We start from the raw sequence: 15,063 nt of genomic DNA on the forward strand, positions 1-15,063 counted from the left end.
CATATTAGTTTGTTTCACTTATTGTATTCATATTAGTTTGTTTCACTTATTGTATTCATATTAGTTTGTTTCACTTATTGTATCATATTAGTTTGTTTCTGTACTTTTGCTCTGGTTTCTGCTCTTAGATGCTTGTTTAAGAAAGGAGATGCACTGATGACTTCTGGTGACTAGTAGTTCTCTTGAATACCTATGTTGAATACACTTCCTGTAAGTCGCTTTGGATGAAAGCGTCTGCTAAATGACTGTAATGTAATGTAATGTAATGTAATGTACAACAGTCACTTCTGTCTACATTATAGACCAACAAGCTAACAGCTAAAGTCAACTGGTTTCAACCAGTAGAGGCCACTCACACTGCACATGTATAACACAATATGTAGAGTTTGAACACTTAGCACTATATTGTTAAGATGAGGACTCTACACCCGAAGGATGTATAATAATAATAATAATAATAATAATAATAATAATAATAATAATAATAATAATAATAATAATAATAATAATAATAATAAACTAAACACACATCTGAACTGGACCCAAAGAGGCCAAACATCTATTAATGCAGGACTACATTTTCTAGAGTAATCTGAATTATTGGCCATGGAACTAATTGGTCTTCTTTGTATAATCTCTAGACTAGTAAATCATGTTTTGATCAGTAAACTATCTGTGACAGTCACATGATCGCCAAGTTACAAACTCTCTGAGGTGTACGACCAAACGCAGCGACCACGTGTGGAGCCTGAACACACCACGCCGTCTCTCAGACTGAAGAGGGTTAACCTGTGATTAGATCAGCTGATGTTCCAGCAGTACTAACTCTAGACTAACCTTCTGTTTCATTGTGAAGTCTGAAGAACAGCTTTGATGAAGATAACTACAGCTTGTTCTAGGATGCTTTTATTGTGAAACTCTTGACACTGTAACAGGAAGCTGTTCCTGTTTAAATCTAAGCTTCCAGCTGGTGTCTTCTCCTCTTCTTCAGCGGTGGTTGTCCTCTCTCGTGCATCAGATTACTAACTCATCATTGGTACTGGAGGTGAAATAATGTGAGGACATGAGGACATGAGGACATCAGGGACTCGTCCTCCAGTTAGAGGTCCTCTGTAGGTCAAAGCTCTGTTAGTTGTCCTTGTTGTGGTGGACATGAGGACATGAGGACATCAGGGACTCGTCCTCCAGTTAGAGGTCCTCTGTAGGTCAAAGCTCTGTTAGTTGTCCTTGTTGTGATGATCATGAGGACATGAGGACATCAGGGACTCGTCCTCCAGTTAGAGGTCCTCTGTAGGTCAAAGCTCTGTTAGTTGTCCTTGTTGTGGTGGACATGAGGACATGAGGACATCAGGGACTCGTCTTGTTTGCTGTATCCTTTGACAGTAATGAGCCCCGGAGGAGCTCCTCTCTGTATCTCTTCATCATCTGTAACCACGAGGACAACCCCAGAGGAGTCTGTGGACACCTGGACACTCTGGAGGCTCCAACCAGTTTCACTAACAGGCCAATTATCATCATGGGAGGACGCTCTGCTGTCGCTATGGTTACTACAGAACACACAGCAGATCTAAAATGGATCAAAGTAAAAATATAAGCGCAGCGTATTCAGAGTTACTAATGAGATAAAAAACTTTCAAGACTTCATTATGAATTCATGAAGTTAAAAGCTGCTAAAGGATTCATTCTCGTTTCTCTTTTCTTCTCTGATGTTCAGTGTTTATGTCGTAAACCAACATTAAGAGAGAGACGTCTGTAACTCTGATTTATTTAAAAACACTTGAACATGTTTTGTTTAAATAAGTTCATTAAGTTATTTTCCCTCCACCATCACTTCTCTTTATACATCATATTTTATACAAACTACACTAGAAGAAGAGGATCATGGCAGCTTCCTGTCTCCTTCAGCAGTGACTCTGTAGAGGTAGACTCTCAAAGGTCACCATGAGCCGACCTTCTCTGTCTCCATGCTTCTACTGCTAACCCCGTGTTTAACGTCACATTGCTATGAATTGTGGGTAATTCCCTGATGCAAAGTCTGCAGAAACGTGAACTTACGTAAAGTGTTCATAAAGACTCAAACCCTCACACACTTTAAACACATGAAGACAAAGTGAAAACACAAGGTTCACTTCTGTGATCATTTATTTGAATAGAATCTATATATTCAACTTTGTTCCAAGTGTCCACAAGTTACTAACATTGTTACTATGTTACCAGGTCGGTGGTTCGATCCCCGGCTCCAAGCAGCTTCCACAAGTCTCACTGTGAGCACCAATGAGAAACAGGGTGTTTCTAACAGCCAGGTGTCATGTGGAGAAGACATGGAGTATGACTCTGAGTCAGACACAATATCTATCAGCGGAACTCCCAACAGAAACAAAGATCTATACTCCCTAGAAGACATTAACTTGTTTCTTGATGAGACATTCAAAAAGTCTGTCAAAGTGAGTGACTATTTCAGCGACACAACCAAGTTCATAAGGTCTGTTGATGTACTTAAAAGAATGGTAGGTTTCCATCTCTTAGATGAGAGGAAACGTTTCCGCCTTAAGAAACACATTACAAGTCTTAGAAAAACACAAAAAGGGAAAATTGTTAGAAAGACTAAGTAAATGATCATGTATATCACGGTGTTTTGTTTTCTGAACTGCTCTCTGCTTGCTACAATTTGTCTGTTTCTCCTCTCTGACTTCTCCATGCAAAGCCTCAAAATCGGTTCTCTAAACATCAACGGTGGGAGAGATAGGAACAAAAGAGCTCTGATATCGGAAGTCTCTACCCAAAAACAGGTTGATGTGTTGTTTCTGCAGGAGACACACACGCTGCCATCAGACGATGTAGATTGGGGTCTATGGTGGAATGGGTCGTGTGTCCTCAGCCATGGCTAAAGCAACCATCTTGTCCTCTGCTGAGGTGGTGAAGGGTCGGCTGCTTATTGTCAGGGCAGAAATAGAGAGCTCTATCTTCTGCTTTGTAAACATATATGCCCCAAACCAGGGAACAGGCAGAGTAGATTTTTTCACAACACTAGACAATGAGCTGGGGTCCTCCATTAATGGCCATCCTCCTACTGTATCTGCTTATGCAGATGATGTTTGTGTTTTTGTCTCCAGTCAGGAGGACATTCATTGTTTACAGGACGCCTTGTCCTCTTATGAAAAGGCCTCATCAGCACAGGTGAACTGGGCTAAGAGTGAGGCTTTGTTGGTAGGACGGTGGAGGGATCAGTGCCCAGTCTGCATGGAGGACTTCAGTGGGGGAAAGAGGGACTGGAAGTACTGGGAGTGTTTTGGGGCACCGAGGGCTTCCAAGCTAAGAACTGGGAGGGAGTGAAGGAGAAAGTGTGCGCTCGGTTGTCTAAGTGGAAATGGTTGCTACCCCAGTTGTCGTATAGGGGAAGGGTTCTGGTTACCAATAACTTAGTCGCCTCGACTCTTTGGCACAGACTTATCGCTCTGACGCCACCAAGGGGCCTGATGGAAGACATACAAAGAGCCATCGTGGACTTTTTTCTGGTCTGGCCGGCACTGGGTCCGAGCAGCAGCTCTGTACCTGCCGGTTGATGAAGGCGGCCAAGGGCTGATTGACATCCAGTCATGGGTTGCCTCTTTCAGACTCCGGACAGCTCAAAGACTCCTGTACACCTGTGAACCTGTGAACCTGTACACCTGTGAACCTGTACACCTGTGAACCTGTACACCTGTACACCTGTACACCTGTACACCTGTACTCCTGTACTCCTGTACTCCTGTACTCCTGTACTCCTGTGGCCCAAGCTGATCGACATACAGCTGTTCCTCTTGCAACCAGAGAACCTGGACCTCACTGGACTTGCACCTTTTTACAGCTCCGTACTGCAGGCATGGCAGATACTCAAGACCACCACCATTGAGGTTCCTGGAATGTGGTTGCTTGAGGAGCCTTTGTTCTTTAACACCTCTCTAAAGGCCAGAACACTGCAATCTGCCAGCCTGGAGCCGGTCTCAGAGAGGCTGATCTACATCACCTCAGTCAGGCGGTGGAGGAAGTCTGTGCCGCCCTGTCGATACCCCAGAGAGCGTTTGTCATGAACCGGACTCTGTGTGACCAGTGGACTGACGGCTTTGAGTACCGGTTCCCCTCTCTGACAATCACCCCCTCTGTGGGGGGGGCAGGCTGGAGGAAAACCAGTTGCTCACTTTTACAACCCCACACCTGGACAAGTTTCAGGATGTGGGAAAAAAAAGTTGTCTACCAGACCTGCGTTGTTCTGCTCTCAGAGCGAAAGTCTTGTACATTTATTTGTTCAGTGTCCTCGATTGTCAGCCATGTTTGAACTTCTAAAAAGGTGGTTCCGGTCTCGGGGAGATGTTTTCTGTTAGCTTGTTCATCTTTGGTCCGCATTATTCTGAAGAGAAAATATGCACATACGTTGATGAACTTTTTATCTGGTGCCTCTAAGTTGGCCATCTGGCTGACACGGAGGAACCGGGCTCAGAGAGCCGGCAGTGTGGAGCTGGTTCCGGTTCTGAAGGGGCTGCTGAAGGCCCGACTCAGGGTGGAACATACGTACTACCACATGATGGACAATGTGACGGCCTTCTGCCACATTTGGGCTGTTGGGGGGGTTTTATGCTCCGTGGGGGAGGAGGGAGAGCTGATCGTTGATTTGTGATCAGTCTATCTTTTTAATCTGTTTTATGAGCTCTTTTATTTATTTACTTTGTCCAATGCAGTGAAACAATAAAGGGACTTTAAAAACCAAAACCTCTCCTCTCCTCTCTGCTCTGTGTTCAGAAGTTCAGTCAGAGTTTCACAGATTTGTTGTCACATGACTGTTGGTCTCAGATGAATCAATCATGACTTCATAGTTTCACTGAGGAGCTCAGAATTTAATGCTTTTTACAGACTCTGTTTAAAGAAAACAGTTTATTTAGGGCAAGATTTTAAATGAGACATGTAGAATAAAATGTTTTTGATGAAATATCACAATTTTAAGTTTCGTTTCTGTCGCTTCTTCTGACGTAAGTGTTCAGTTACTGTTAAACTTTGTTAATCTCTGTTTATCTCTGTAATAATGATCACTGTGGTTCAGTGTGAGCGGAGGAGGAGTTTATTCAGTGAACAGGGTTTGAACCATTCAGAGTGTCATCAGGGGGACGTTCACTTTATTCACCTTCACACGGCTGAACAATGAGACGTTCAGGTGATGACGTAAAAATACAGTTCAATAACAGAAACATTTACATATATTTTATTCTTCTTTATTGGCCCCTCAGATTTATTTTAGTTTGGGTGTGACAGAAGATTAATCTACTAATATATTGTGTGTGTATTATATATTTATATATTTATATATACAGTATATAATATATATAATGATACTAAACGTTTTCTTTAAGAGTCTCAGATTTTCTAGTTCTTCAATTCAATTCAATTCAGTTTATTTTGTAGAGCCCAGAATCACAAATTACAAATTTGCCTCAGAGGGCTTTACAGTCTGTACACATGAGACATCCTCTGTCCTCCTTCAGGGTTTTACATCTCAATAAACTGAATCTCTTTGTGTTTCCTCAGGTTAACTGACATTTTACAGATGAAACAATAAATGAAACAAACGTTTTTATAAAATGCTTTTATTGAACAAACTCAGAGAATAAATATAGAACAAATATTCTGTATTTTAGTTTTGAACCCTTGTTTGACCTCAAACCTTCTGGATCACTTTTCCTTCCTTCATTTATTATTCTTCGCTCTTCGTTGAATCCTAAAACATGTTTCATACGTTTACTTGTTAATGTTGGACATTTTATACTTTAAGTTTCATTCTCGACTCTTAACTTCCTGATCTGATCATCAGTTAAAGAAACTCAATAATATAATTTTTATTTCAGTTTTCTTTCTTTAGAGACATCACAGAAACCTGATGCACTTTAATTAAGTGACAAACATTCAGCAGAAAACACACAGAGGGCCTAACATGTGTAGAACATAGAACTTCATGTGTTCAGACGGTGTTCCTCTCAGGACGGACAGAAGAACTACAGATGGCATGTGAACAGAATGATAGAACTACAACACATAATCAATCCGTATGATAGAAACGATTCATATATATATATATATATATACACAATAATATAATAATAATAATAATAATAATAATAATAATAATAATAATAATAATAATAATAATAATTAAAGCAGGAGCTATATTCACTCAGAGCCTTTATCATCATCACAAACTCACATTTCTATAAGTGTCTTTTCATCATTTTCTTCGCACTTTTCCGAATCTCTTTCATCTTGACACCATATATTATGGGATGCAGCAGAGGAGGGACGATAAAGAAGTTAAAACATGTGAAAACGTTCACGGCTTCAGGAACCTGCTGACTCAGACGGTTATAGATGACTCCAAAGAAAGAGGCCGCGGAGAAGTTAATGAAGGTCACCAGGTGGGGGGTGCACGTCTGCAGCCCTTTAACCTTTGACCTCTTCAGGACCACCATGAAGATGTGAAGGTAGGACAGGAGGACCAGCAGACAGGGCAGAACGACCACAGCGATGGCGCAGCAGAGGCCGAAGGCTGCGATCAGAGGCGTCTCCTCACAGGAGAGCTTGGACACCACCAGACTGTCGCACAGCAGCTTCTCCACCGAGCGCCTGCACAGCCTCAGTCTGCAGAGCAGCAGCACCTGCACCGCCGAGGACGAGCCCAGCGTGACGTAGACCAGCAGCAGCATCGTCCGGACCTTCGCCGGGGTCATGATGGAGTGGTACAGCAGAGGTTTGCAGATGGAGACGTAGCGGTCGTAGGCCATTAGCGCTAAGATACAGAACATGGAGCCGCTGTACGCGTTGATGAAGAACACCTGAGTCAGACAGACGGGCAGAGACGTCTGCTGTCTGCTGGACAGGAGGTGAGTGATGATGTGTAGACAGACGGACGAGCTGCCCATCACGCCGCTCACACACAGGTTCACCAACAGGACGTACATCGGCCGGTGGAGGCCGGACTCCACCCAAATCACGAGCAGCAGGAAAAGGTTAAGGACCAGGCCGGAGACGTAGAGCACAGAGACGACCACCAGCAGAGCGGCGTTGTACAGACGCAGAGAGGCGTAGAGGGTGAAGGTGACGGAAGCCGAGGACTCAGAGCTGTTCATGGTCAAACACAACACACTCTCAGTTAGACCTGCGGTAATCTCCCAGCATGCACTGGGTTTGATAGTCGCTTTTCCTCCTCCTCCTCCTCCTCCTCCTCCTCCTCCTCCTCCTCCTCCTCAATGATCCTTCACAAGAGGCTGTTTTTAAAGCTCTGGTATCCATCGGTGGCTTCTTCCTCTGGGGCCCTGAAGGCAACTAGCTGTTTCTTCATCGCTCAGATGATGAAATCTTTTGATTATTATTTAATGTTAATGATCCAGAACCAGGATGTTGTATATATTTAGTTTTCACTTTAAACTCGTGAAGCTAAAGCATTAATCTGAAAAACAGAATTCATATCCATGACATAAAACAGATTCATTCTTCTCTATGAAAATAAATAATGTACTCAAACTCACCATTCCCCTTTATGAAATCTATATTAATATATAATATAAAGATACTGAGTCCCTCCTCACCGGCTGAAACTCTATATATCCTCAGTAGGATTCCGTAAGTTTTGGGGTCGAGTCCAAAAGACAAGGTAGAAGTCAGAAAGTAGAGAGGCAGCACTAACAAACAATTGTCTAATAACAATCCAATATATACACTGTGCAATATCAGTAATCTGTGCTTTATCTGTCCGTTTATGTCATATATTAGTTATTGGGTTTTTTTGTTTAGTTTTCTTTTACTTATTTATTATACTTGTTTTGATCTTGTTTTTCTACTCATGTCTCTTATCTGTTTGTTTGCACTTTCCACTCTGCTGCTGTAATCCTGAAATTTCCTCTGCTGTGGGACTAATAAAGGATTATCTTATCATATCATATCTCATCTCATCTCATCTCATCTCATCTCTTATCATATCTTATCATATCTTGTCTTATCTTATCTTATCATATCATATCTTGTCTTATCTTATCTTATCATATCATATCTTATCTTGTCTTATCTTATCTTATCATATCTTATCTTTGACTAGATGCACACTGACAGTGAGCGATTACATTACAGTCGTTTAGCGGCGGCTGGTTGCAGCGTTCTGCCTCAATACTTCACCAGTTTAAAACATTGTTGTTCCACTTAGACACAAAGATGAAACTAACATGAAACCCCCATGAAAGCATTAACAGCAACATTTTGGGGGGGGGGGTCTCTGAAAAAAACCCTGCAATGTTCACTAAAATGTATTTTAAAAGCTTACTGCATCCAGCAGAATCCAATAATCAAATGGCAACACATGTATTTCTGGTCAGGCCTTATTGTTGTAAATGTTCTGCAATGCAAATGTTGTGTAGTTCAGCAAACCTAAAGTTATCCTGTACTCCGTGAAAATGAAGTGAATATCATGATAACGTTCAGTTTAAATACGGACTCAGTACATATCATGTCGGGGAAATTGGTCAAATATGTCTCTTTTAAGGTAAAATGGAATATATTTCAGTCTGTAGCCTTTGTGACTGTTTTGTGATGGAACTGCTGTGCATGAGGGGGGAAATCATACAGTGATACACACGTGTGTGTGTTTTCATCCATGAAATCTTGTATATTGAGTCTGTTTCAGACTTTAGCGTAACACAGGATATTTTGGGTTTAGTTACCATTTAAGTCCCCCGGGCACCGACAGCTTTCTACAGTTAGCTTTCTTGAACTTAATGGACACAGAGAAAAGTAGGACCCTGTACTTGTGGTCGGGAAATCAGTTTTCAACAGGTCACAGGTAGCAGAGCTCCTTCTACAGACGGATTTCCATCAAATGTGAATTCTTTCTTCTGTCATTGTCCGTTTATGTATTTATTGACTCTTGAAAATGACTCTCATTTAATACATTTATTTATTTTCACTGAATTGAGAAAATCTGTTAGCTGTCAGACAAGGTTACATTTTACCCCCAAAGAGAAGACTTCTACATATGATGCGTATCTTGGACATTTTCAGTCCGTACAGTAAAGGATTTAAGAGAGGTTGGCATATAAGCCAGTATAAGGACAAAAAAATGCGCAACATATTCGGTAAATATTTCATATTCCCCCTGCGACTGCAAATCGCGAGGGGGAAGTCTCTGACTGTCGTTTGTTTCTATGCACTGAACGGCAGTTCAGAGTATGCAGCCTTCTTGGAGTCGTTGGGTGGCGTTCTGGAAAGGGCACCAACTGGGGACTCCATAGTTCTTCTGGGAAACTTCAACGCTCATATGGGTAACAATGGAGAAACCTGGAGGGGTGTGATTGGGAGGAACGGCCTGCCCGATCTGAAACCGAGTGGTGCTTTGTTGTTGGACTTCTGTGCTAGTCATGGACTGTCAATGACAAACACCATGTTTGAGCATAGGGAGGTTCATAAGTGTACTTGGTACCAGAACACCCTAGGCCAAAGGTCTATCATCAACTTTGTAGTTGTGTCATCAGACATGCGGCCGTATGTCTTGGACACTCGGGTGAAGAGAGGAGCAGAGCTGTCAACTGATCACCACCTGGTGGTGAGTTGGATCAGGTGGCGGGGGAGGCTGCCGGACAGACCCGGTAAACCCAAACGTGTGGCGAGGGTGAACTGGGACATGGAATCCAAGTGGGCCATGTTCAGATCCTCCATTGTGGAAGCTGCTGCTAGGAGCTGTGGTCGGAAGGCGTTCTGTGAAGGAGGGCGTCAAGATGAATAAGGAGACCTTTCGGGCTTGGCTGGCCCAGGGATCTCCTGAATCAGCAGGCAGGTACCGGTTGGCCAGAGTTATTGCTGAGGCAATAACCCGGGTGTGGGAGGAGTTTGGGGAGGCCATGGAGAAGGACTTTCGAATGGCCTCAAGGAAGTTCTGGCAAACCATGAGAAGACTCAGAAAGGGGAAGCAGGGCTTTTCTCAGGCTGTGCTCAGCAGGGGGGGAGAACTGCAGACCTGGACTGGGGATATTGTCGAGCGGTGGAAAGAACACTTTGAGGAACCCCTGAACCTGACCAACACGTCCTCTGTGGAAGAGGCAGAGTCTGAAGACTCAGGGGAAGACTCGTCCATATGCCTGGCAGAGGTCGTTGAGGTAGTTAAAAAGCTCTTCAGCGGCAAGGCGCCAGGAGTGGATGAGTTTCGACCGGAGATGCTAAAGGCTCTGGACATTGTTGGGCTGTCTTGGCTGACACGTCCCTTCAGTGTCAAGTGGAAGTTGGGTACAGTGCCTGTGGAGTGGCAGACCGGAGTGGTGGTTCACATTTTTTAAAAGGAGGATAAGAGAGTGTGCTCCAATTATAGGGGTATCACACTGCTCAGTCTTCCCGGGAAAGTCTACTCCAAGTTGCTGGAAAGGAGGCTCCGGCCGATTGTCGAACCTCAGATTCAGGAGAAGCAATGCAGATTCCATCCTAGCCATGGAACAGTGGACCAGCTCTTTACCCTTGCAGGTCTGTTGGAGGGGGCATGGGAGTTTGCTCATCCAGTCAACATGTGTTTTGTGGACTTGGAGAAGGCCTACGACCGTGTCCCTCTGGGAGTCTTTTGGGGGGGAATGCCGGAATATGGGGTACCTGGTTCGTTGCTATGAGCCATTCGGTCCTTGTATGACCAAAGTGAGAGCTGTGTCCGGATACTCGGCACAAAGTCGAGATTGTTCCCAGTGCGTGTTGGCCTCCGCCAGGGCTGCCCATTGTCACCAATCCTGTTTGTGATTTTCATGGACAGGATTTCAAGGCGCAGCCGGGGGGAGGAGAGTTTCCGGTTTGGGTACCTCAGAATTGCATCACTGCTCTTTGCAGATGATGTGGTTCTGTTGGCTCCTTCAGAACGTGACCTTCAGCACACATTGGGGCGGTTCACAACCGAGTGTGAGGCGGTTGGGATGAGAGTCAGTAACTCCAAGTCTGAGGCCATGGTTCTCTTCCAGAAAACGGTGGATTGCACCCTCTGGGTTGGGAGTGAGTCACTGCCCCAAGCGAGGGAGTTCAAGTATCTCGTGATCTTATTCACGAGTGAGGGTAAAATGGAGCGGGAGATGGACAGGTGGTTCGGTGCAGTTTCAGCAGTGATGCGGGCGTTGTACCGGACCGTTGTGGTGAAGAAGGAGCTGAGCCCTAAGGCAAAGCTCTCAATTTACCAGTCCATCTACGTTCCAACCCTCACCTATGGTCATGAGCTTTGGGTAGTCACCGAGATTGTGGATACAAGTGGCCGAAATGAGCTTCCTTCGTAGGGTGGCTGGGCTCAGCCTTAGAGATAGGGTGAGGAGCTCAGACATCCGGAGGGAGCTCGGAGTAGAGCCGCTGCTCCTTCGCGTCGAAAGGGGCCAGCTGAGGTGGTTCGGGCATCTGATCAGGATGCCTCCTGGACGCCTCCCTTTAGAGGTTTTCCAGGCACGTCCAACTGGTAAGAGGCCCGGGGTCAACCCAGAACATGCTGGAGGGATTAAATATTAAGTATTAAATATTAATTGGGTCGGTCAAGATTGACCCCAAATCTGAATCTTTCCAGACACATGGTAAATTGAGAGTTCAACCATTAAGTGAGCTATAGGTTCCTGAGAGCAGTCTCTGGACGAATTTCATTAGTTCAGATTGTGTCATTGTTGTTATTATCACATTTCAATTTCATTACATTACATTACATTACAGTCATTTAGCAGACGCTTTTATCCAAAGCGACTTACAATCAGCAGTATATTACATTACGTTATTATGTCTTTATATATGTTAATAGTTTGTTCTAATCTTTTACTCATTGTGGTTCATTTTGCTATCAATATACTGGCTCACATGCCAGCCAGTTTTCAACCCTTTGCTGTATGGTCTAAATATGTCCAATATCCGCATCATATGTAAAAGTCTTGTCTTTGCTAAAATGTAGACCTCTTATGTCAGGGACACCCAGCAGGTTTCAGTGTTTCCCAGAAATTGAGAATGCATTTGTGGATTTTTAATGTGAAAAGTATGAAAATTGAAATTCAGCTGCACGACTGCTGTGAATTCACAAGCTACCCTTTGATTAAATATATTAGTATTGGAGGAACCTTTCAAATTAAGGCACATTTTCTTATCATGCTGTTATGAAATGCAGTTTTCCCAAAGATGTATGAAAAGAGCAATAGAAATACGTGAAATGTGTTTTTAATAAAAGCAAAGATGTTTTTGATGAGCTGCAAATGGAGTAAATAATTGAATAAGGTCATCCGAACACTGTACCACAAGAGATGATGCAATTAGAAGGTCATTAGTACTTTCCACCAGGGCTGTCTCTGTGCTATGATGCACTCTAAATCCTGACTGAAAATCCTCAAATAAACTATTGTTCTGTAGAAAGTCACACAGCTGATTTGCGACTGCTTTCTTGAGGATCTTAGAGAGGAACGGAAGGTTAGATATAGGTCTAAGGTTAGATATAGGTCTATAGTTATATATAGTCTATAGTTAGATATAGGTCTAAGGTTAGATATAGGTCTATAGTTAGATATAGGTTAGTTATATAGTCTATAGTTAGATATAGGTCTATAGTTAGATATAGGTCTATAGTTAGTCTATATTAGTCTATAGTTAGATATAGGTCTATAGTTAGATATAGTCTATAGTTAGATATAGTCTATAGTTAGATATAGGTCTATAGTTAGATATAGTCTATAGTTAGATATAGTCTATAGTTAGATATAGGTCTATAGTTAGATATAGGTCTATAGTTAGATATAGGTCTATAGTTAGATATAGTCTATAGTTAGATATAGTCTATAGTTAGATATAGGTCTATAGTTAGATATAGTCTATAGTTAGATATAGTCTATAGTTAGATATAGGTCTATAGTTAGATATAGGTCTATAGTTAGATATAGTCTATAGTTAGATATAGGTCTATATAGGTCTATAGTTAGATATAGGTCTATAGTTAGATATAGGTCTATAGTTAGATATAGATATAGATCTATAGTTAGATATAGGTCTATAGTTAGATATAGGTCTATAGTTAGATATAGTCTATAGTTAGATATAGGTCTATAGTTAGATATAGGTCTATAGTTAGATATAGTCTATAGTTAGATATAGTCTATAGTTAGATATAGGTCTATAGTTAGATATAGTTAGATATAGTCTATAGTTAGATATAGGTCTATAGTTAGATATAGGTCTATAGTTAGATATAGGTCTATAGTTAGATATAGATAGTTAGATATAGTCTATAGTTAGATATAGGTCTATAGTTAGATATAGGTCTATAGTTAGATATAGATAGTTAGATATAGTCTATAGTTAGATATAGTTAGTATAGGTCTATAGTTAGATATAGGTCTATAGTTAGATATAGATAGTTAGATATGGTCTATAGTTAGATATAGGTCTATAGTTAGATATAGGTCTATAGTTAGGTCTATAGTTAGATATAGTCTATAGTTAGATACAGGTCTATAGTTAGATATAGGTCTATAGTTAGATATAGTCTATAGTTAGATATAGGTCTATAGTTAGATATAGGTCTATAGTTAGATATAGGTCTATAGTTAGATATAGTCTATAGTTAGATATAGTCTATAGTTAGATATAGTCTATAGTTAGATATAGTCTATAGTTAGATATAGTCTATAGTTAGATATAGGTCTATAGTTAGATATAGATATAGTCTATAGTTAGATATAGTCTATAGTTAGATATCTATAGTTAGATATAGGTCTATAGTTAGATATAGTCTATAGTTAGATATAGTCTATAGTTAGATACAGGTCTATAGTTAGATATAGGTCTATAGTTAGATATAGGTCTATAGTTAGATATAGTCTATAGTTAGATATAGGTCTATAGTTAGATATAGGTCTATAGTTAGATATAGGTCTATAGTTAGATATAGGTCTATAGTTAGATATAGGTCTATGGTTAGATATAGGTCTATGGTTATTATTATTATATTCCTTTATTGATCCCCATGGGGGAAATTCGATATTCCTTTATTGCAGCAGCTCAACTACACAGACACAGACAATAAATACACATACTATACAACAAAATAAAGATAGAACAAAAATAAGAACAAAAAAAAGAAATAAGAATAAAAATAAAAATGTACAGTATATCCACATGGGGGGGCTGGTCAGCATGTTGACAGACTGTGGTCTCCACTGTTGTTATACAGTCTGATGGCAGTGGGCACAAATGAGCATCTGAAGCTCTCCGTCCTGCTCTTTGGCAGAATCAGCCGATGAAAGAGCTGAAAGTAGAGCTGAAAGTATTCAAAGTTATTTGGTAATGGTCCGATAAAAGAGGGTTCCCTGGAAAGACTATTACATTTTCTATTTCAATACCATATACCAGAACAAGTTCGAGGGTTAAAACAGTGAGTCGGTTAATGTACACACTGACAGAAGCCAATCAAATCTAATAATGAAATAAACGCAGTACTAAGGCTATCATTATTATTGTTATAAATAATTACTTTATATGAAGCTTAGCGGAAATTCAGTCAGGAAGACTATCTTTACGCTCTTTGTCATTCATAATCTCAGTTACTCTCTCCTCGTGACTACTCTATCAGCTGATTGTGGGTTTCACTTATAGTTAACCAACCAGAGTCTGCCATGGTTTCTTTAAGCCAATCACATCGTTGCTGTCAAACTTTAAAATTGATTTCCTTTCTGCTGCTGTCAGTTGTCATTCAGAACTGTAAAATATGACCCATTATGTGTTGTTAGAGGAGAGGAAAAGATGAAAAGTCATCTCCTGTTAATTTGCTCATTTTTAATTTCAAAGCAAACAAAAGGACGTCTTTTGTAAAATGTGTCTTGAGAATTCTGTTAAGCGACTAATAAACAGGCGGTGAAAGATTCAAATAAACTTTATTTGTTCAGTTTTAACTCTTCATGGACATATTAATACACACATTAATACACACATTACACAGTTATCATAACCGATAACACCACGATCATCAGAGCATCTCGTCTATGAAATAAATGTTAGATGACAGATGAGACAGGAAGTATT

The 15,063-nt window shown here is 41.2% G+C and overlaps 1 protein-coding gene across 1 annotated transcript; it reads right to left on the reverse strand.

Annotated features, from left to right (window-relative positions):
• Positions 1-6,233: 6,233 nt before the first annotated feature.
• LOC129091189 (putative olfactory receptor 52L2) lies at positions 6,234-7,148 on the reverse strand. Its single transcript, XM_054598709.1, has one exon. It carries the CDS (start codon positions 7,146-7,148, stop codon positions 6,234-6,236), a length of 915 nt encoding a protein of 304 aa, XP_054454684.1.
• Positions 7,149-15,063: the final 7,915 nt, after the last annotated feature.

This window comes from Anoplopoma fimbria, chromosome 1 (genome assembly GCF_027596085.1).
Source record: "Anoplopoma fimbria isolate UVic2021 breed Golden Eagle Sablefish chromosome 1, Afim_UVic_2022, whole genome shotgun sequence".
NCBI lineage: Eukaryota > Metazoa > Chordata > Actinopteri > Perciformes > Anoplopomatidae > Anoplopoma > Anoplopoma fimbria.

Coding starts and splice junctions, on each gene's coding strand:
- LOC129091189 (XM_054598709.1), bottom strand. CDS start 7,148: ATGAACAGCTCTGAGTCCTCGGCTTCCGTCACCTTCACCCTCTACGCC.